The sequence below is a fragment of the Primulina eburnea genome, chromosome 11 (genome assembly GCF_022965805.1).
Source record: "Primulina eburnea isolate SZY01 chromosome 11, ASM2296580v1, whole genome shotgun sequence".
NCBI lineage: Eukaryota > Viridiplantae > Streptophyta > Magnoliopsida > Lamiales > Gesneriaceae > Primulina > Primulina eburnea.
Genome location: NC_133111.1, coordinates 3,712,903 through 3,735,055, shown reverse-complemented (window position 1 = coordinate 3,735,055; position 22,153 = coordinate 3,712,903). Strand labels below are relative to the sequence as shown.

General features: G+C 34.6%; 3 protein-coding genes across 11 annotated transcripts; 1 reads left to right on the top strand and 2 right to left on the bottom strand.

Moving 5' to 3' along the window:
- The first annotated feature begins 817 nt into the window (after positions 1-817).
- LOC140804323 (putative lysine-specific demethylase JMJ16) lies at positions 818-9,811 on the top strand. Its single transcript, XM_073160257.1, is given in 14 exon segments — positions 818-1,047; positions 1,876-2,011; positions 2,128-2,420; positions 2,517-2,588; positions 2,878-2,955; positions 3,117-3,644; positions 3,751-3,801; positions 3,803-3,976; positions 5,161-5,322; positions 6,290-6,658; positions 6,949-8,341; positions 8,436-8,539; positions 8,763-8,960; positions 9,283-9,811. Coding segments are annotated over 12 exon segments (3,729 nt in total). The 5' UTR covers positions 818-1,047; positions 1,876-2,011; positions 2,128-2,132; the 3' UTR covers positions 9,595-9,811.
- A 689-nt stretch (positions 9,812-10,500) lies between these two features.
- Positions 10,501-20,805, bottom strand: LOC140804324 (low-specificity L-threonine aldolase 1-like). Of its 9 annotated transcripts, none has more exons than XM_073160263.1 (11): positions 14,175-14,344; positions 13,449-13,517; positions 12,460-12,903; positions 12,171-12,282; positions 12,049-12,099; positions 11,884-11,955; positions 11,635-11,767; positions 11,498-11,556; positions 11,017-11,117; positions 10,770-10,836; positions 10,501-10,687 (listed from the first exon to the last, which is right to left on the bottom strand). In XM_073160263.1, exons 3-11 carry the CDS (start codon positions 12,900-12,902, stop codon positions 10,646-10,648), a joined length of 1,080 nt encoding a protein of 359 aa, XP_073016364.1. In that variant the 5' UTR covers position 12,903; positions 13,449-13,517; positions 14,175-14,344; the 3' UTR covers positions 10,501-10,645. The 9 variants fall into 9 exon arrangements, with proteins under 9 accessions (XP_073016364.1, XP_073016361.1, XP_073016360.1 ...); XM_073160260.1 differs by having other exon boundaries at positions 13,453-13,517; positions 14,147-14,342; XM_073160259.1 differs by having other exon boundaries at positions 13,453-13,517; positions 14,175-14,342.
- Positions 17,648-21,129, bottom strand: LOC140804325 (low-specificity L-threonine aldolase 1-like). Its single transcript, XM_073160267.1, has 11 exons — positions 21,068-21,129; positions 20,745-20,809; positions 19,698-20,141; positions 19,289-19,400; positions 19,166-19,216; positions 19,001-19,072; positions 18,752-18,884; positions 18,613-18,671; positions 18,146-18,246; positions 17,917-17,983; positions 17,648-17,834 (listed from the first exon to the last, which is right to left on the bottom strand). Exons 3-11 carry the CDS (start codon positions 20,138-20,140, stop codon positions 17,793-17,795), a joined length of 1,080 nt encoding a protein of 359 aa, XP_073016368.1. The 5' UTR covers position 20,141; positions 20,745-20,809; positions 21,068-21,129; the 3' UTR covers positions 17,648-17,792.
- Between the last annotated feature and the right edge of the window lie 1,024 nt (positions 21,130-22,153).

Below are 22,153 nucleotides of genomic sequence, written 5' to 3'. Positions count from 1 at the left end.
TTTATTTACCAAAATAGTTACTTTTGAAGAATTAGGGGTTCAGTTTGGACAAATATTTATAAAATATTTGAATAAAATGTTTTAAAAGTTGTTTTAAGAATAAATATGTATTTGAACACCTATTTTATAAAAGACGTTTTCACTATAAATATATACATTTGCACAACTTTTGTATTATTCTAAAAAATTTAAAAATATCTCTCAATTTTTTTAAACTATACTTGGATAATAATTTAAAAAAGCATAATTTTTTTTACAAAAACCTTGTCCAAACACACTTTTAATTTTTTTCCAATTATAAAACGATAAAAAAATTTGTCAAAACGTCAGTTTCATATCAATATGAAGGTAACTTCTGAATTTGAATTAAACCGAAGAAAAACCAAAAACAAAATTTGGGTTGAGACATACAAAAGACCGAGTTTCATAAATGAAAAACAAAAAGAGTAAGTCTCTGGTGAGACGGTCTCGCGAATCTTTATTGTGAGACAGGTCAATCCTACTGATATTCACAATAAAAAATAATACTCATAGCATAAAAAATAATATTTTTTCATAAATAACTCAAATAAAATATCCGTCTCACATAATAAGACTCGTCAAATCGCCTTAATCAAATTCTTGCCAACAAAAAAATCACTTTTCATCTATTAGTCTGCGGAGAATAGGGTTCAAAGCCCAGACCGAAGGGAAGCAGTCAGTCCTCACGCGTCACGCCACTTTTCTATAAAAAAGGACAAAAAGCCCCACCACAACCCAATATCCCATCTGGTAAGATCAAAACACTGCGATCAATTTTTATTTTTTATTTTTTGTTTTGCCAAAATAATTTGATAAATTCAACATTATGTATCGACATAAGAACATGATAATGGTAATTACTAATATCTTAATTTTTAAAACTAAAATTTCACATTAATGTGACAATTTGACCTAACCTATTTACTTGATTTATGTTCTCCGATGAAAACAATACTTTTTCTTCTTGTGAAGAAATATGTACAATACTAAAAGTGAAGTAGAAGAAAGAGAATTTTTATCTCAAAGGTGGACATGGTCTATGTGTTTTCTTGTAATTAGGGTTTTGTTGTTAAAGAAATTGTAATTGTAATTTTGCAAGAGGACGGAGTTAAAATACTTTCAATGCTTTCTTTAGAATCTGGAGACTAAGAAGTCATGATGTTGTGTGGTTGGATATTTTTGTACTTTTTTCAAGACCCAGTATGGAAATATTTGGATTTGTTGTAAGGTTTATCTCGATTTGAATTAACAAATGAAGAATTTGAACCCCATATTGCTGTTTACAAATTAATCTTGTTTAGAAAGAATATCTAAGTGGATGGATTGTGTCTGGATTAAGTCTTCTATGGGTTGAACTGGGTTAGGGTAGATCTGTCAAATCTGGATACACTGGCATGTTTTACTTGGATTAATTTCCTGAGTATATTTTGTTTCTGTGATATGTGGGCTGAGGGATTTCAAGTCTGAGCAGATTTAGCTAGAAATGGATTTGAATCCACGAATCTTTATATGTAAGTTTATTGTTTCCTTTACGTAGATCCATACCGTCCTTGGTAATTTATGCTGTTTCCCTATGTCTCAACAAATATTTGAATTAAGGGACGTTTGATTAGTTTTTTTGTGGTTTTCTTGAGGGGATTTCTTACTGCTGAAGTACGTGGCTATTTTGAAAATTGGTCTCCTGCTTTCTGGTTTCAAACACATTTAGAACTTACAGCTTTCAGAGTGAAATTTTGATTCATGTAGCATATGGAACCACTGGTGTTTGTACTTGCTTGCTTTATTATTGTTTTGCTTTCAAGTTTCAGATACTTTGTTATTTTGACATTTTTCTTCTTGTTGCTGATCAAGCAGATAAATATATTAGAAATATTGAAAAAACACCTACTTATTTGGAATTTTCGATTCCATGTCAAGTTGGTTTTTGAGATAGGGACAGTTTGTCATTTTAGCTGACTCCAATTTCAGGTCAGTGATGATTTATTTCTAGGTAAATTCGTTTCCTGTTTTTTAATTACTGATATAAGGATGGGTATAATTTTATTCACTTCGATTACAGTAATTACTTCACCTGCGTATCTTTTCTTGGTTTGTTCATTTTCTCAGTGGTGATGGCCACAGAACTTGTTGGACCTTGTGTCAAAGAAGATAATATGGATTTACCATCAATTCCACCGGGGTTTGAGTCACTTGCACCCTTCACTCTTAACAGAGTGGAAGATAATCAAGTAACTCTATCAACCACCTCTGCTTGTGCTACTCAATCACAAACTGTCACATTGCAAACGACGGTCAACTGTAATGATGATTTAAAAACCTCGAAGTGCTCTAGGCGTAGGCCTTGGATTAAATACTGCGAGTTTGATAACAACTCTGGGGATGAATCCGAGTTTAAGAAGGTTGATCTCATTATTTATTGTTTTTTCTCTGCGTTTTTTAATTTTGGCTTTATTATTGAGTTCAGTTTTATTTATAGTTTTTCTTTATGTCTGCAGCCAATTTCCATGGGGCACCATCTTCCAAAGGGGGTTATCCGTGGGTGTGAAAAGTGTAGCAGCTGCCAAAAGGTCAGCCTTCTATTTTGTATCTTTTTGAATTGTCTAAGAAGCGTGAATTGGGATGGACTAACTTCTCTGCACAACCGTGAAAACATGTATTCGATGATAGCTTTCTTTTGTTGTGAAGCTTGAATTTTATCAATTTTATTATTCACGGCTTAGAACTGAGTTGCTAAGCCAAATTTACAAATGGAAAGGATTTCCAAATGTTGGAAACAGGCAACCAGCATGTTTTATTGTAATTGTCAAGTGGCGGATGTATGTGAAGCTAAGATGATTCATGTGAATTATGGAACAGGTTATTGCAAAATGGCGTCCTGAAGCAGCTCGTAGGCCTGATCTTCAGGAGGCTCCTGTGTTTTATCCTTCTGAAGAGGTTCTTTTTTCTCGGCCACTATAGGCACCCACATTTTTTTTATTCACTGATTTACCTGACAGTTATGTCGGTCTGAATAGTGATATATTGTTTGAGACTAAGTTTTATGGATCTTAAGAATTTTGTGATGAAGTTGATTTCATTTCATATTATACTCTCAGGAGTTTGAAGATACTATAAAATACATTGCAAGTATACGCTCTAGAGCAGAAACATATGGGATCTGTCGTATAGTACCTCCAGCTTCATGGAAACCTCCTTGTCCTCTCAAGGAAAAAAATATGTGGGAGAGGTCTAAGTTTGTCACTCGTGTTCAGCGGATTGAAAAACTGCAAAATCGGGATTCTATGAGAAAGATATTACAAGTCAATTATAACAAGCGAAGCAAAAAGAGAAAATCTATGAAAAACGAAGTTGATTATATAAAGAATGACGAGGAAGTCAAGATTCCAGGTGAAGTTGAACTAGTAGATGCTGATAGATTTGGCTTTGAACACGGTCCCGAGTTTACCATGGACGAATTTAAAAAGTATTCCGATGTGTTCATGGCCCAATACTTTAGAAAAAACAGTAGTCCCTCGGTATCAGAATGTAACATAAATATGTATGAGGAACAGTGGCAGCCTACAGTTGAGAGTATTGAGGGAGAATATTGGAGGATGGTGGAAAAACCAACAGAAGAAATTGATGTAAGGTTTCAAATTTTATCTTAAATTATTAATACCTTTTTTGTGGTCATGTCATCTCAGCTTTTCTCTTTCCTTTTGTCTATTATAACCATCTCTTTCTTTAAAGGTTCTTTATGGGGCTGATCTGGAAACAGGAGTATTTGGCAGTGGGTTTCCAAAAATCTTCTCACCAAGTTTGTTCTGCTTCTGACTTGAAGTATGTCAATTCAGGATGGAACTTGAATAACTTCCCTAGGCTTCCTGGTTCTGTTCTTTCGTTTGAGAGCAGTGATATATCTGGTGTTCTGATTCCTTGGCTGTACATCGGAATGTGTTTTTCTTCATTTTGCTGGGTACTGAAAGAAATCTCATAACTTTCTTGGTCACAGTGCCCGTTATTTGTTTAAATAATTTAATTGCTGATATCAAGATGGTTGGTTTTCGTGGTCATTTGTGATGTTCAAAAGAATTACCAACAATTCTCTCATCACGCTTTGTTCAAAAAAGTTGAAATTTCCTTTTAAATTGTTGATTGTAGCTGGAAAAGTTGCTTCAAACTTACGGTTCCTATATATTTTTCCTTCAATTTTTTAATGCAACATTTCCAATACTTGATATTACTGAACTAGGGAAATTTTTTTAAGATTAAAAGTTCGTATAAATAAGACTTTTTGGTGCTTTTGCGTTACCACATTTTCATTTCTAGTGTTGAATGGCGGTTTGACAAAGAAGGCCAGAGTCTAAGCATAACTAAAGATACAGAAGTGATCATTTGGATGATACTTGGTTCTTTATTTATTCTATCTTGTTTATTCAGATGTTGTATTGTGTGTTTGGCTATATGCAGTTGTTCGAAAACAGATAAATGTTTGTTTAGATTTCAGGACGACCTCATTTATATTATTGCTAAGTTTGAATTATATGTTTCTATTCTTGTTTGTTTTTGAATTAGACAATGCTATTGCGCAGTTTGAATTATATGTTTCTATTCTTGTTTGTTTTTGAATTAGACACTGCTATTCATGTTAAAGCGAATGGATGAGTTTTTTACCCTCGACGCTTATACACTAGTTCTGGTGTTACTCATTTGTGAATTGAAAAGCTTGCTGTCGATGATCAAAGTAGTTTTTTTCTGTTTTTATCAAATGTGACGAGCTACATAGTTCTTCAAATGGTTGTGTGCTAGCACATGGTTAAAAAAGAAAAAATAAAGGGAGCTTTGTCAAAATCTGTTTGAAAAAATCTGGAAAGAGTTGTTGGTTTCTTTATGGAATAACTAATTGATGTTTATGTTATTGATATACATTGTCTTTATGGTAAGAAGATAAATCAAAACGAAGTTACTTAGCCCCTAAATTTAATCTCCCACGGACTTTAAGAAAAGAGAGCATATAACCACTTCATATGGATGAAAAAATGTGTTCTGCATGAATTTTTCTGCTCTTCATTTTTGGTGTTTCTGCAGTAGTTAATCCTTGATGATTATTGATGCTTCTTATTCTCTTGTTTTTTATGACATGCTATTAATTGGTTCCAGCATGTCGAGGATCACCACTTATACTCATTGAATTACATGCATTGGGGGGCTCCAAAAATGTGGTATGGTGTTCCAGGATCAGATGCAGTGAAATTGGAGGCAGCAATGAAGAAACACCTGCCCGATCTATTTGAAGAACAGCCAGACCTGCTTCATAAGTTGGTAGGTTGAGCACTTCAATCCAACATTCTTTGCCTATTGCTGAGCTTCAGATGCTTTTGAATGCCGAAATCTGCATATCAAGCATTTTTATTGGGAAGCACCACTGCGTTCACAATTAACTCTTTTTCATAAAAAATGGGTTATTGCTAAAAGTTTTTGTAGATCTCTACCAGATTTTTATTTTCGTTCCGCAGTCTGCGCTTTCTCTTGGTTTTGTGTAATCGGAGACATTTCCTCGGAAAAATAGATATGCACACACTTGATTTTTCTTAAGCAAGCTGAATCTCTTCAATAGCATAAGATGCTACCTACAGATGGAGCGAGGACGATTAGATCAGTTTATCGAACGTTACATTTAGCAATTTTCGAATTGGTTTGTTATATAGAATACGATTGCCCTTTAAATTGATAAACACAAATGATAATCAGGACTAATACATGTCCACATTTGTACACACCTACACACGCATAGCATGGATGATGATGATTCAAAATTTGAACCATTAATTGATCAGTACAGCAATTTCAACATTTCATCACTCTTAAATTTCTCATTGTACAAATTACACTTGTCATTGTGTTGCCTAAGGTTACTGAATTCATTCTTCTGTTCCAGAGCTCTGATATTGGTTAATCTAGTTTGGCTGAAGAAAATATAAATATATTTTCCTTTTTGTAATTGAAGCATTAGGCAAATTAATAGACCATTTCCAAAAGTAAAAATGAAAGTAAAAAAATGTTCAGCCAACATTCAAGTCTTTACTTCTATTGATATTCAACCATGATGATGGGGTACTTATATATGAAAAAAATGTATCTGAAGTATGAAATAGAATCGAGCTTGCTTTTTAGACGGTGGGTCTCTTGGATATTAAACATTATTCAAGTGAACGAGCTTGCCATTTATGTTGAGTTGGATTGGATACAGATATCCAAAGCTCACCCCATGACTATGAATAATATGCAGGTTACCCAACTTTCCCCATCGATCCTGAAGTCTGAAGGAGTGCCCGTTTATCGGTGTGTTCAAAATCCAGGAGAGTTTGTCCTGACGTTCCCTCGAGCATATCATGCTGGGTTCAACTGTGGTTTCAACTGTGCTGAAGCTGTTAATGTTGCTCCTGTTGATTGGTTGCCACATGGGCAGGATGCTATTGAGCTTTATTGCGAGCAAGGCAGAAAATCTACCATTTCACACGATAAGTTATTGCTTGGTGCAGCTAGAGAAGCTGTGAAAGCAAATTGGGAGTACAACTTATTGAGAAAGTATACTCAAAACAATTTAAGATGGAAGGATGTTTGTGGAAAAGATGGGATATTATCAAAAGCACTCAAGGTATTTATGAACACATGATTTTTTGAAACATGCATGATTGATGTGAAATCAAGTGATACAATATTTAGCTTGAAACCACTTTTTATAATGCATCTATAAAGTTTCACTGAATCTTGGAACATCTCATCGCAGAACAGAAGAAAAACCTATATTTCTTTGATGATTCATACTGTTGATTATCTGTATTATTATATTATTAACTGTAAAAGTTATTCATTCTGATACATTATGTACATATACTTTTCTTCTTAGACTAACTGAAGGAGTTTTTGTATTGTACTTTAATATAGGCTCGGGTTGAGATGGAGCGGCTGCGGAGGGATTGCCTTTGCAAATCCTCACAGGCATTGAAGATGGAGTGCTCATTTGATGCTAATAGTGAGAGGGAGTGCAGTATATGCCTTTTTGACCTACACCTGTCTGCTGCAGGTTGTCACCGTTGTTCTCCTGATAAATACGCATGCTTGAACCATGCGAAACAGTTATGTTCATGTTCATGGGGTGCCAAGTTTTTTCTATTTCGTTACGACATTGCTGAATTGAACTTATTAGTTGAAGCTTTGGAGGGGAAATTAAGTGCAATATATAGATGGGCAAGGCTCGATCTCGGACTTGCCCTAAGTTCTTATGTCTCAAAAGACAATATGCAAAATTCTGAGATTGTCGTCAAATCATCTCATAATACCTCTCAAGAGGCTTCTAACGGGACAAATTCCCTACCCACTGCATTATCTTCTATAGAGCAAATGGATGGAAAAAGTTTGAAATTAATGAAATTCATTGGCAGCACAAACTCTTGCCAGAAGGAGAAGCCATCTGAGGTGGTATTGGCACTGGAAAGTGTAAAGCCATCATCAAGCTTGTCCTCCCCAGAAAATGAGGCATCAAAACATAATTCTCTATGCCACAAGAAAACCAATTTACAGTCAACTCCCAGAATAAAAATATTATCACCTCAGCCTTCTCAAGTTGGTAGTCGAAATGTGTCTTGTAGGAAAAATTTAGGTACAGAGAAACCTCTGGCGAAGCAGTCATTAGCTTATGTACACAAAGATGTTATACTCCTGAGTGATGTTGAGGGAGAAGGACCCAATAAAGAAACTTTTTTGGAGGATTCTGCACAACATGGAGGAAATGTGTTGAAACCAGTTTGCCATCCTGTGAGCTGTTTGAACAATCCACCCTTAACAGCAGCTGTTGCTGGTCCTGTTGACAAGCTTGACAAAGTGAAGCATGGCTCTAGTTCAGAGGATATGAAGGCTGAAGACCAGAAAGAAGGTGAAGCAAATCTTGGTGATATTTCACCGACCAATCCTTGCTTCAAGGTGCCCTCCAATGATGCAGATTCTTGTAACTGTGTATCAGTGAAGAAAGAGACTTCTGAACTTGATGAGGCAAATGCGTGTTTGGGATTTAACCTACAAAATGACAAGGGAAGATCCAGTTATGAAGATAATCATAAAAAATCGGAGTTGGATGTTGATTATACATCAAGTGAAAATTCACAAAGTGTGTCATCTAATCCATTAAGTTCGCAGAATATACTGGACAGATATTATCGCCAGAAGGGGCCTCGAATTGCGAAAGTTGTTAGGAGAATTAATTGCAATGTTGAAGCTTTGAAATTTGGATCTGTGCATGCTGGAAAGCAATGGTGTGATTGTCGGGCCATTTATCCTAGTGGTCAGATGTGTACCAATCATACATCAAGCTTATATTTTCTGCTCAGGATTTTGTTGATATGGTATTGTATGTGAGTTTTTTTTATTGAATGCAGGATTTAGAAGTAGAGTGCGGTATATAGATGTACTAGATCCATCTAATATGTGCTATTATGTCTCTGAAATTCTGGATGCTGGATGGGATGGGCCTCTATTTATGGTACAAGATTTTTGTTTACATCCATTTATGCGTCATATAATTATATCGAAATTGTTAGACCAATTGGCTGGAAAAAATTGTATGCTTCCTCCTTTTTCCCTAATTAATGATTTCAGAATTCTTTTGAGATTATCTTGGTTAGCTTACAGTTGTATGAATGTTGTTCCCTTTCCTACTTGTTTCATATCTGATTTCACCATCAGCTTTAATCTAATTCTTATAGGTTTCTTTGGAGCACCGTCCTAGTGAAATATTTGTTCATGTCTCGGCTGCCAGATGCTGGGAAATGGTTCGGGAAAGAGTCAATCACGAGATCACGAAGCAACATAAGTCAGGAAGACAGAACCTCCCTCCTTTGCAGCCTCCTGGGAGTTTAGATGGCATGGAGATGTTTGGCTTTTCTTCACCAGCAATTGTGCAGGCAAGTGCTTTGAACTAGTACACCTTTTTTCCCTTCAGTTTTTGGTGTTTCGTCTGATTGAATAAGCAATGGGGTAAATCAAATTAAGGCTCTATTACGTTGAGCATGCTAATTTTCCTTTTTCCTCCTTATATGCACGTACTTGATATGAGGCAAACCCATACTTCAATCTTCAAATACGAACTGCTCGGTCTTTGAGATGATTGGTTGGGCATTCCTTTGAACGCAGTCAGTTCAAATGATTGCGAGTGTAGAATATAGCTTCCCCGGGACATTGTTTCTATCACACACGCCCCTCACAGCAGTGCATTTTGTTGAGCAGGCTATTCAAGCTATGGATCAAAATCGAGTATGTTCAAATTACTGGAAATCACGGCCACTTATGCAGATTCCTCAGCAATCCCAATCTGGAGAAAGTAGTGGCACCTTCAGCCTGAAGTATGAGCCCTTGAATGATCAAGAAATCGAGAAGAACCATCCTGGGGTTGTGAGAATATTGAATAGCCTCTTCAAGAAGGCTAATCTGGAGCAGCTGCATACACTACATGGACTTTTACAGAACGAGAATTCAACTGATGAACAAAGATTGGTGATCAGACTTCTTAACGAGAAGATTCGCGAGGGCTCGGCTTAGATTTTCCAGCTCTATGTTCGAAATCGGGTTCTTTGCAATTAACCTTCAGTCTTGTAAATACCGAGCATCATTTTTCGGTCACGCATACATGGTCCATTAATAGCGTTCTCACAATTTTTAGACATAGTCGCTGAAGAGCATGATTTGTTACTTACATAGTTTAAAGGAGCATCATTTTAATAAATAAAAATGCAATTCTTTATTTCTATTTTTTGTGAGCTTTAGAAACTGGTGTTTCCTGGCTAGTATTTGTACCAAGGATACGTAGGATCCGATGCTGAAATTTAATCGAGAGCAAAGTTCAATGGCAAAGTTCAATGTCCACCGTCGGTTGAATGAAACTCCCATTTTTTTATATTTTGGATCACATACATAAATTCTCAAAAGTCAAATGTAAAAGGTAAGATGTAATTGTGATTTTGGATATTTTGTTAAATTATAATGGCTTTTTATTGTCTTCGGAGCTCGAACCTTCACCCTTGGTCGTCGGAGAGGATTCTAGACTTTGTTTTATCTAGTGATTTTGGGACAGTAAATATTTTCTATAAGAAGACATATAATCATTTAATAACTTTTGGCAGTGAGCATAATATAAGAAATCGAAAGAAGAGCAGACCTAGTTAGTTGTAAAAATTGTAAAGTCGTACCAAGAGAATGCTTGCTGTAGAAAAATGCTTGACGACCCAACAAAAGCTATAATATTAGATATTTGTCTGAAATAACCCCATTTAAGATGGATATAAATTGAAAAAAAAATGATAACATATCTATTTTTTTTAACTTTAATTACGTAAAACTTGAAAAGCAGGATGATGTTCCGTTGAATAATTTGACATTCCATGTGAATTTTATGGGGAAAAAATATATTTAATTTAATTATATTGTATATACTATACGAGAAAAACGTATAAACCGAACCATGATCACCAAGAACTATATAAAATAGCGTTTACTTGTCCATTACTGATGATTCACTTAACTAGTCCAATACCATAGAATTAGTTTAACTCAAACAGATTACTAAATACTTAAAAATAGATATATGCCTTCCTTAATTGCCACCATTTTCAGCTGGGAAACCGGTTATAGCTCTCTGCAAAATACAATACGAGGGATCAACAGAATTAATTTGATTTATTAATTAGGAAAAGTTAAGGATGATGTTAAATAATCACCTGGAAGCAAGACAGTGCATAGTGAACATCATTTTCTGAGATTTGATGATGAACCACTAGCCTAATCCTGATGCATAACAGGAGTATGTGAAAATATATTTTTTGTATCCTGATTTAATAGTAAGTTCTTTCAAGAAAAGAGCTAGCTTTGAAAATGAATTTATGGGGCATTGTATTATTTATGTAAGCTAAAAATGACACAAGGAGGCACATGTAGACAAATGCATCAAGGAAGAGACTAACATACATTCGAGGGCCTCTTTGCATCGCGTATACACCGTGTGCTTCGAGAATTTCGAGCAGTTCCATTTCCGTGATGCTTAAATCCTTTGAAACCTCAACAAACACCTATATCATATAGAGATTTATGGTTGTCATAACTGGATTTTGGGCGGACTTAAAAACTTAGTCGAGTGAATTAACATAATTTGGTATGTAATGTTTACTTTTTTTCAAAAGACTGTCGATACAACTTAAAAATTTCACTTGAGATAGAGCAGAAGGTTGCTAGAGTAAATAGTTTTCTTGAGGAAGAGGGATTTTGGCCTTAGTTTTTTGTTCAAACAAGTTCTGTAGATACAGTTGCGGCTGAAAACTGGCGGTACTAAAGATCTTGAAAAGAACTTTGACTCATTAAAGATCAGTTTTATAAAGCTCAAGTTAATGAGATTACAAGTATGGAATTTAAAAGCATAAAAATGATCAAACCAAAAAAAAATGGAACTTACAATGTTGGTTTCCACAGAAGCTACATCAACTTTTAGCCCTTCAATCTTGCCAATCCCCTCTGAGAAACAATGACGATTAAGTATTATATAGATGATTCTATGCAAGAGCTTACACACATGTATAAGAGTACACTTACTGGCCAAAATCTTGGCAATTTTGTGGTCGTTTTCAAGCTTTGCCACATTTTCTTGTAATGCAACTAAACCAGCAGCACATAATACACCGACCTGTCTCATGCCACCACCTAAAGTCTTCCTAAGAATTCTTGCCTTCAACGATTATGCAACAAAAAAGGGTTTCAGCTTTTAACTCAGAGTAGAAACAAAAACATAGTTCTTTATCAATGCCCACATGGACGTCTAATTGAAATGAAATGGCAGTTCACCTTGGAAATGAAGCTTTTCGAACCAGCAATAATTGTTCCAGCTGGAGCACCAAGACCTTTCGACAGACAAGCCTACGTGAATGAATTAACACTTAATTCTGAAGTTTTTCCCCAATATGACAAACAAAAAACATGATTAGACTTTAGATATTGCATCAAACTAACCGCCACAGAATCAGCAGCCTGTACAAGCCTATGAACTGGAACTCCAAGGGCCTACAAACAATCATATTAACTTTAGATATGATCGGTTTGGTTGATGTGAATATGGAAGAAATTCGACTCACCACAGATGCATTGAATATGCGAGAACCATCAATGTGAAGCTTTAAACCATGCTTCTTTGCGAGCTCTCCCACTTTATCCGTATACTCTACGGAAAGGCATCGGCCCCCAGAGCTGCATGAGTAGGGTATTATCCATAATGAAACAAATCACATAAATAAACCGACAGTCGTAAATTTCAAAAGAACAGGGACGTAATGTCAAGTGTTAACACAATCAGGATAAACAACATTTAAGTGCGGATCATTCAAGACTCAACCAAAATTTTATCCCCAAAGATGACACACTTACTGAGCATTTGAATTCTCCAAGCAGATGAGCCTGGTAGTCGGGTAACAGATATCAAACTTTGGATCCCGTATCGCATTTTCAATCAGATCGATATCCATTGTCCCATCTTCGTTGTTCTTCACAGTTCTCGGATGAACACCTCCAAGGGTGGAAATGCCACCATTTTCATAAATGAAGATATGAGAATAATCTCCGAGGATTACTTCACTCCCCCGGATTTGACAGTGAGTAAGCACGCTAATAAGATTAGCCATAGTGCCTGTTGGCACAAATAAGGCTGCTTCTTTGCCCATGATTCTTGCCATTTCTGCTTCGAGTCGAGCCGCAGTTGGATCGTAACCTAGTACATCATCATCTACTTCAGCTTTTGCTATTGCAGCTCGCATGGTTTCGGTTGGCTTAGTAACGGTGTCGGAGCGCATATCAACTCTTCGAGTTACCATCCTTCATATATTATCAAAACAGAGAAAAAATAAGTTTCCATGATTTGAATAACAGACGTAAAAACGAATAAAAAGAATTCCATTTGAAAATTTTGGGTTGAAGAAACTCTTTCATGCTTCTCATTCACATTTCCAGTTTTCCCAAGCCAACAAATAAAAGTCTATTACTATTGTTTCCATTTCAAGTTATAAAAAACACACAAATCTTCTTCTCTCAGCAGCAATTAATATATTTTTGGGATAATTTGACATGATGCCAGTAACATCAATGCATGCAGGGATGCAGGGTACCCGACTACCCGGTTCAAGCTAATGTGAAAATTTTGAAATTCATGTGCAATTTTTTGAAACACATATTTATATTAATTATCCTCGTGAAGAATCGAGAAAACCATAGAGGGCTAACGAAACACACTTTATATTAAGGTTTATTCCAATTTGCTGTCGAGTTTTATACAACGTCCTCAATTAGAATGATCTTGGATCCTCTGTCATATAGTTTTACTTATGCGAATCAAATAAACACTAAGTATAGAGTTGCAGAACAAACCTTATGCAATGCACAAGTTCCCTTCGGTCACCAAATGAAAGGAGATTATTCTGCTCAGTTACTTCCTGAGGCATAAAAAGATGCAGAATTTATCACATCAGCAAAGGAAGACATTTTTCCCAATTCAGATCGCAAAAGAAATCCCAGAAATATAAACACACGGATATTGTGGTTTTTCTACCTAAATTAGGCATGCCAGCAATTTTAAAAATAACCCATTAAGAAAAAGAAAATCAAACACATTCAATACCGTACACTACTCAAAATACTCAGCTATGACTACAAAAATCTACAGTTTTATCGATAAAATTGTTCTTGGGTACCTCCCAGTTCTCTGAATACACACTATGTGAAGTAAGGAAAAGCCAAGCAAACCTCGTTAAGCTGTAACGCATTTATATACCAAAAAAGCACACTGTTTTTTAACAAAAAACCAAACTTGGGATTAAATGATTCTTGCTTTTTCCCTCCACAAACTAAACCGCACCACTGTTGAGGAAAAAGAGGAATCTTTTCCAGTGAAATCTTCAGTCATAAATCACCAAGAAAAAGCCATAATTAATGAGTTTGGAATCGTTTGACAAATGTACAGAACCCTGCTACACGTGCATGGAGAGAAATCACCAGCGTGTGACAAACAATTAACCGAAAAATTTGACAAAAAAGTCCTTCAGAAGATTGATGATTCATTTACCCACTATTCTTCTTTCTGTTCCCCTTACCTCTGAACCAATGGTTTAATGAATTGGTTGAATCGGCGGGTGTTCGCTGTTTTCTTGTTTCTAGGAATTCGGAGGGGGATTTAAGCAAAATAATTAGCGGGTGTCTGTTGGGATTTAGCTGGAATTCCCTGCATGAACGCAGTCGGCAGATAGAGCAAGCAAAGAGTTCCACGATTTCTATTATTTATTTATTTGTCTTTTATCATACCTAACGCCTATATATTATTTATGCCATTAAATTTAAAATTCACCATAATGATAATTTTATTGAATAAAATTAATATTTTTATCAATTCATTTAAAATAGTCATATGGATATTTATAATAAGGTAAGTTTATCTTATACCGAGAGATCTACTTCTGTTTTTAGATCTACTTCTGTTTTTAATTTTATATAAGATGATTAGTCGATAATCTCGTATTAAAACAAAAAATTTGTGTCAAATCAACATTTTTTTTCATTTTACGTTGAGATAATCGACTGACCATCTTATACAAACGCATCGAAAATAAAAATCTCGATATAACATAAACTCACTATTAATATTTAACAAAACAATAATGTAGGTTTGCATTATTTATTTCAAATTATTTTCGGCCTAAAACTCCCCACGTGGAAAATTTAAGAAAACCTAAATATCCCCCAATACTTAGAATCGTGAAACTGAGCGGGCCGACATTTTTTGGTATTGTAAATAAAATCTGTCAATTTTTAGTTAAATTTTTTGATTGTCTCGCAACTCACAACAGCCCATCAAATAAATATGACGGGTTCGATTCTTTTTTTTTTTTTTTTTTTTCTCGCAACATGTTTTTTTAGCACGCAGCAAACAAATATTGAATGCATGAATGTGTGCATAATATAGTTATAGTTATTATTAAATGTCTATATTTTCTTAGCAAGAGGTAGATTTTAATTTGGAATTGTCATCTTTATGGATTGTTTCGAGTCATTTAATATTCAAGAAGAGTTCTAATTAAAATTTGAAAAGATTATTAAAGTACAATTTGAACAAAAATTCAAAGACAAGTCAATACAAGTCTAATATCAATGAAGATGGCTAGACTCAAGTTGATCACTACAAGTTATGTGTAATTGAATTTTGGGGGAGAGAGTATTTAAATTATCGACATCGAAATCTTTTGCTCTAGTTAGGTTTATTGTTAATATAAATTTTTTTTTGAATTAATGAGTGTTTTTTTATTAAAAAAAATATTTAGTTCATCACACAATTGGCCTTAAATTAATATAAACAAAAAGTTAGGATTATAAATACAATTAATTTTTTTATGCGATTGTGTTTTATCGTCTAGAGACGCTTACGGAGAAAGCAATTATTCGATCTTTATTAGGATTTAAATGATGAATTTGTTAATAATTTTTCCAGACAAGTAATTTCCGTCCCTTATAAATAAAGCTTGTAAATTTCATGAAACAAAATTATTTTCAAATAATACATAATTCCTTAAAAAAAGAAAAAACACCATGTTGAATGTAGAGCAATCCCGTTTCCTTTTTTTTTTTTAAAAAAAAAACTTATTTATGAACTTGGTAAAATTCTAAATTTTAGAAACTTTTTTCTAAAAAATTTACGGTAGAAATTCATGTGTTAATTTGGACAACACAACGAGTTTCTCTCAACATGTTTGTTTCAGAAGTCATATCTGAAAGTAAACTCGTAATGATATTATGTTTTAAGATTTTTGCATAATATATCGAACGATAAAGTACAGTAAACTTTCCAAACCCAGAGAACTAAATTGTGAAGAAAACACGGTAGAGCAAAGTTTAAAGTAAACCAAACCGAGACATGTACGAAGTACATTGTCCTTAAAACAGATTTGTCTCCTCCTGTATGTGCTTCGAAGATTGTCTTGGACGTCTGTTTCTCAAGATACAACAGAACAACCAACAGTGACTTAGCACGAGACACTACTACGACGAACTGAAAAACGTACCTTCACTTTATCACCGTAATTTAACAAAAGCCAAATGGAAAGCTAACAATATGAAATTCAAGAGAATGCTTGAAAGAGATAAGATTTTCATGTATTTGAAATGAGGAAATGAAAACACTGTTTATAAATTCCAAAATGCACACCAAAAGTCATGTAAGATTAATTAACTCAATTAATCTCTCCATTAACTCAAGAATTTGAAGAGCAAAAAATCTTCAATTAACTCGAGAATCTGGAAAGTCAAAATACACTTCCACAATAATGAGTCACAACTAACTCGGAGAGCCAAAAGACACTCCTACATTCATGAGACATGCATGATTTTTATTCAAACTCTAAATTTGATTCAAATTCCCAAAACAACCATGATTACAATCCGATATATCTTAGATTGATCGGTTAATGGAAATAGTAGAAAGAGAGGTAAGCAGTTGAAAATTTGAATAAATGTTGTTAAGAAAGATATCTTAGATATTAATTTAAAAGATAAAATGTAAGAAAATAGCTTAGTTTGGAAAACTAATATTCACGTAGTCGATCCAACATCTAGTGAAAATGTGTTATGACGATGATGTAGACGATTTTGTGTTCTTTTATTTTAATTTGAAAAGCATAATTAATCACGAATGGAATTTATCTGTAAAATCAGTTAAAAAAATTCGATGAGTTCGACCTTTGTTTCTTTTCCTTTTTTTTAGTGCTCCCTTTATTACTTTCTCTTGATTGGTTTTGATGCATGTTTCTTGCTTGGCATTACACGTTTGCTCTTTTACTGTGATGCTATCTTTTGTTATGAGTGGTTCTCATGTGAGATCGTTTCACGAATTTTAATTTGTGAGACGAGTCAACCCTACTATATTCACAATAAAAAGTAATACTATTAGTATAAAAAGTAATATTTTTTTATGGATGACCCAAATAAGAGATCCGTCTCACAAATACGACCCGTAAGATCGTCTCACACAAGTTTTTGCCCTTTTTTATTCGCTATTAGATTCTCATGCTTCATTCTATGATGAAAACCATGTGATTATTTCAATTTTATTTTTTTTACTTTCAAGCTGGTCTATTTCTATTTCTATTTCTATTTCAATATCAATTTCAATTTAAATAACAAAGTAGGATAAATACAATATTTGATTCTCATTAAACATTTTTATTTTGGCATATTTATCCTGCCCACCATCTTTTAAAGAAAGAATCCACAAGAGAGGTAGGTGAAAAACAAGAAAAATAGAATACAATGTAATGAAGAGTTGCATATTTAGTAGGTCTCGAGACATTTTATGAATTTTTATTCGTGAGATGGGTAGATCATGTTCATATTTACAATAAAAAATAATATTTTTTCATGAGTGACTAAATAAAATATCTGTATCACAAAATTAATTACGTAAAACTTGAAAAGCAGGATGACGTTCCGTTGAATAATCTGACATCCCATTTGAATTTTATGTAAAAAAAAAAATACATATTTTAGTTAATCATACTGTATATACCATACGAGAAAAACGTATAAACCGAACCATGATCACCAAGAACTTCATAAAATAGCGTTTACTTGTCCATTACTAATGATTCAGTTAACTAGTCCAATACCATAGAATTAGTTTAACTCAAACAGATTACCAAATACTTAACAATAGATATATGCCTTCCTTAATTGCCACCATTTTCAGCTGGGAAACCGGTTATAGCTCTCTGCAAAATACAATACGAGGGATCAACAGAATTAATTTGATTTATCAATTAGGAAAATTTAAGGATGATGTTAAATAATCACCTGGAAGCAAGACAGTGCATAGTGAACATCATCTTCTGAGATCTGATGATGAACCACTAGCCTAATCCTGATGCATAACAGGAGCAAGTGAAAATATATTTTTTGTATCCTAATTTAGTAGTAAGTTAGCTGGCTTTGAAAATGAATTTATGGGTATTGTATTATTTATGTAAGCTAAAAATGACACAAGGATGCACATGTAGACAAATGCATCGAGGAAGAGACATACATTCGCGGGCCTTCTTGCATCGCGTATATGCCGTGTGCTTCGAGAATTTCGAGCAGTTCCATTTCCGTGATGCTTAAATCCTTTGAAACCTCAACATACACCTATATCAGATAGAGATTTATAGTTGTCATAACTGGATTTTGGGCGGACTTAATTTGGTATGTAATATTTACCTTTTTTTTCAAAAGATTGTAGATACAACTTAAAAATTTTCACTTGAGATAGAGCAGAAGGTTGCTAGAGTAAATAGTTTTCTTGAGGAAGAGGGATTTTGGCATTAGTTTTTTGTTCAAACAAGTTCTGAAGATACAGTTGCGGATGAAAACTGGCAGCACTAAAAATCTTCAAAAGAACTTTGACTCAATAAAGATCAATGTATAAAAGCTCACGTTACGTTAATGACATTACAAGTATGGAATTTAAAAGCATAAAAATGATCAAACCAAAAAAAAAAAAATGGAACTTACAATGTTGGTTTCCACAGTAGCTAAATCAACTTTTAGTCCTTCAATCTCGCCAATCCCCTCTGAGAAACAACGACGATTAAGTATTATATAGATGATTCTATGCAAGGGCTTACACACATGTATAAAAGTACACACTTACTGGCCAAAATCTTGGCAATTTTGTGGTCGTTTTCAAGCTTTGCCACATTCTCTTGTAATGCAACTAAACCAGCAGCACATAATATACCGACCTGTCTTATGCCACCACCTAAAGTCTTCCTAAGAACTCTTGCCTTCAACGATTATGCAACAAAAAAGGGTTTCAGCTTTTAACTCAGAGTAGAAACAAAAACATAGTTCTTTATCAATGCCCACATGGACGTCTAATTGAAACGAAACGGCAGTTCACCTTGGAAATGAAGCTTTTTGAACCAGCAATAATTGTTCCAGCTGGAGCACCAAGACCTTTCGACAGACAAGCCTACGTGAATGAATTAACACTTAATTCTGAAGTTTTTCCCCAATATGACAAACAAAAAACATGATTAGACTTTAGATATTGCATGAAACTAACCGTCACAGAATCAGCAGCCTGTACAAGCCTATGAACTGGAACTCCAAGGGCCTACAAACAATCATATCTAACTTTAGATATGATCGGTTTGGTTGATGTGAATATGGAAGAAATTCGACTCACCACAGATGCATTGAATATGCGAGCACCATCAATGTGAAGCTTTAAACCATGCTTCTTTGCGAGCTCTCCGACTTTATCTGTATACTCTACGGAAAGGCATCGGCCCCCAGAGCTGCATGAGTAGGGTATTATCCATAATGAAACAAATCATATAAATAAACCAACAGTCGTAAATTTCAAAAGAACAGGGACGTAATGTCAAGTGTTAACACAATCTTTTTCATACTCGATTAAGATATACAAATCAGGATAAACACAATCTTTTTCAAAAGAACAGGGACGTAATGTCAAGTGTTTAACACAATCTTTTTCATACTCGATTAAGATATACAAATCAGGATAAACAACATTTAAGTGCGGATCATTCAAAACTCAACCAAAATTTTATCCCCAAAGATGATACACTTACTGAGCATGTGAATTCTCCAAGCAGATGAGCCTGGTAATCGGGTAACAGATATCAAACTTTGGATCCCGTATCGCATTTTCAATTAGATCAATATCCATTGTCCCGTCTTCGTTGTTCTTCACAGTTCTTGGATGAACACCTCCAAGGGTGGAAATGCCACCATTTTCATAAATGAAGATATGAGAATAATCTCCGAGGATTACTTCACTCCCCCGGATTTGACAGTGAGTAAGCACGCTAATAAAATTGGCCATAGTGCCTGATGGCACAAATAAGGCTGCTTCTTTGCCCATGATTCTTGCCATTTCTGATTCAAGTCGAGCCGCAGTTGGATCGCAACCTAGTATATCATCATCTACTTCAGCGTTTTCCATTGCAGCTCGCATGGTTTCGGTTGGCTTAGTAACGGTGTCGGAGCGCATATCAACTCTTCGAGTCACCATCCTTCATATATTATCAAAACAGAGAAAAAATAAGTTCCCATTATTTGAATAACAGATGTAAAAACGAATAAAAAGTATCTTGTCTTCCATTTGAAAATTTTGGATTAAAGACTCTTTCATGCTTCTCATTCACATGTTCCTGTTTTCCCAAGCCAACAAATAAAAGTCTATTACTATTGTTCAATTTCAAGTTATAAAAAACACACAAATCTTCTTCTCTCAGCAGCAATTAATATATTTTTTGGGATAATTGACATGATGCCAGTAACATCAATGCATGCAGGGATGCAGGGTACCCGACAACCCGGTTCAAGCTGATGTGAAAATTTTGAAATTCATGTGCGATTTTTTGAAATACAAAATGTAAATTTTGCCACCAAAGTAAGATTTAAGACTATATTTATATTAATTATCCTCGTGAAGAATAAAGAAAACCATAGAGGGCTCAATAATCACTGACGGCACACACTTTATATTAAGATTTCATTCCAATTTGCTGTCGAGTTTTATACAAAGTCCTCAATTAGAATCATCATTGCTCCTCTGTCCTATAATTTTACTTATGCGAATCAAATAAACAGCAGTATAGAGTTGCAGAACAAACCTTATGCAATGCACAAGTTCCCTTCGGCCACCAAATGAAAGGAGATTATTCTGCTCAGTTACTTCCTGAGGCATAAAAAGATGCAAAATTTATCACATCAGCAAAGGAAGACATTTTTCCCAATTCAGATCGCAAAAGAAATCCCAGAAATATAAACACACGGATATTGTGGTTTTTCTACCTAAATTAGGCAAGCCAGCAATTTTAAAAATAACCCATTAAGAAAAAGAAAATCAAACACATTTAATATCGTACACTACTCAAAATACTCAGATATGACTAAAAAAATCTATAGTTTTATCGATAATATTGTTCTTGGGTACCTCCCAGTTCTATGAATACACACTATGTGAAGTAAGGAAAAGCCAAGCAAACCTTGTTAAGCTGTAACGCATTTATATACCAAAAAAGCACACTTTTTTTTAAAAAAAAAAAAACAAAAATCCAAACTTGAGATTAAATGATTCTTGCTTTTCCACCTACAAACTAAACCCCACCACTGTTGAGGAAAAAGAGGAATCTTTTCCAGTGAAATCTTCAGTCATATATCACCAAGAAAAAGCCACAATTAATGAGTTTGGCATCGTTTGACAAACGTACAGAACCCTGCTACACGTGCATGGAGAGAAATCACCAGCATGTGACAAACAAGTAACCCAAAAATTTGACAAAAAAAATCCTTCAGAAGATTGATGATTCATTTACCCACTATTCTTCTTTCTCTTCCCCTTAACTCTGAACCAACGGTTTAATGAATTGGTTGAATCGGCGGGTGTTCGCCGTTTTCTTGTTTCTAGGAATTCGGAGGGGCGGCATTTAAGCGAAATAATTAGCGGGTGTCTGTTGGAAGGTAGCTGGAATTCCCTGCATGAACGCAATCAGCAGATTGAGCAAGCAAAGATTTCCCCGATTTCTAATATTATTTATTTACTAGTCTTTTATCATACCTAACGCCTATATATATTTTTTATGTCATTAAATTTAAAATTGGGCAACTTGTCAAAAAATCCCTATACCTATTCTCAACTTCTCTTTTACTCCCCATCCCACTAAAACTTTGTTTCAACTCCCCATTTCTTTAAAATTTCCCATCCTACCCTTCAACCTTATTTTTCAAATAATTGATTTTCTTTTGTAATAAAAAGCCCATCATGCTTCCGTAAAATAAATTAAATCTTTTACCTCTTTGACTAGAGTACCACCGGGTTATATCCACCGTATTTTACGAACTGCTCCTCACAGTCCAACCACACAATCGCAACCGATGGTTACTAAGCAGATTCCTTCAGCAGTACTTAGCACAGCTCTAATTCGTTTCCTACCTTAGAGCGTACAGCAAAAGATCAAATTTTGAAAATAATACATGAGAGGGGCTAAGAGCAAAGATCTCTTTTATTCAAACACAAACA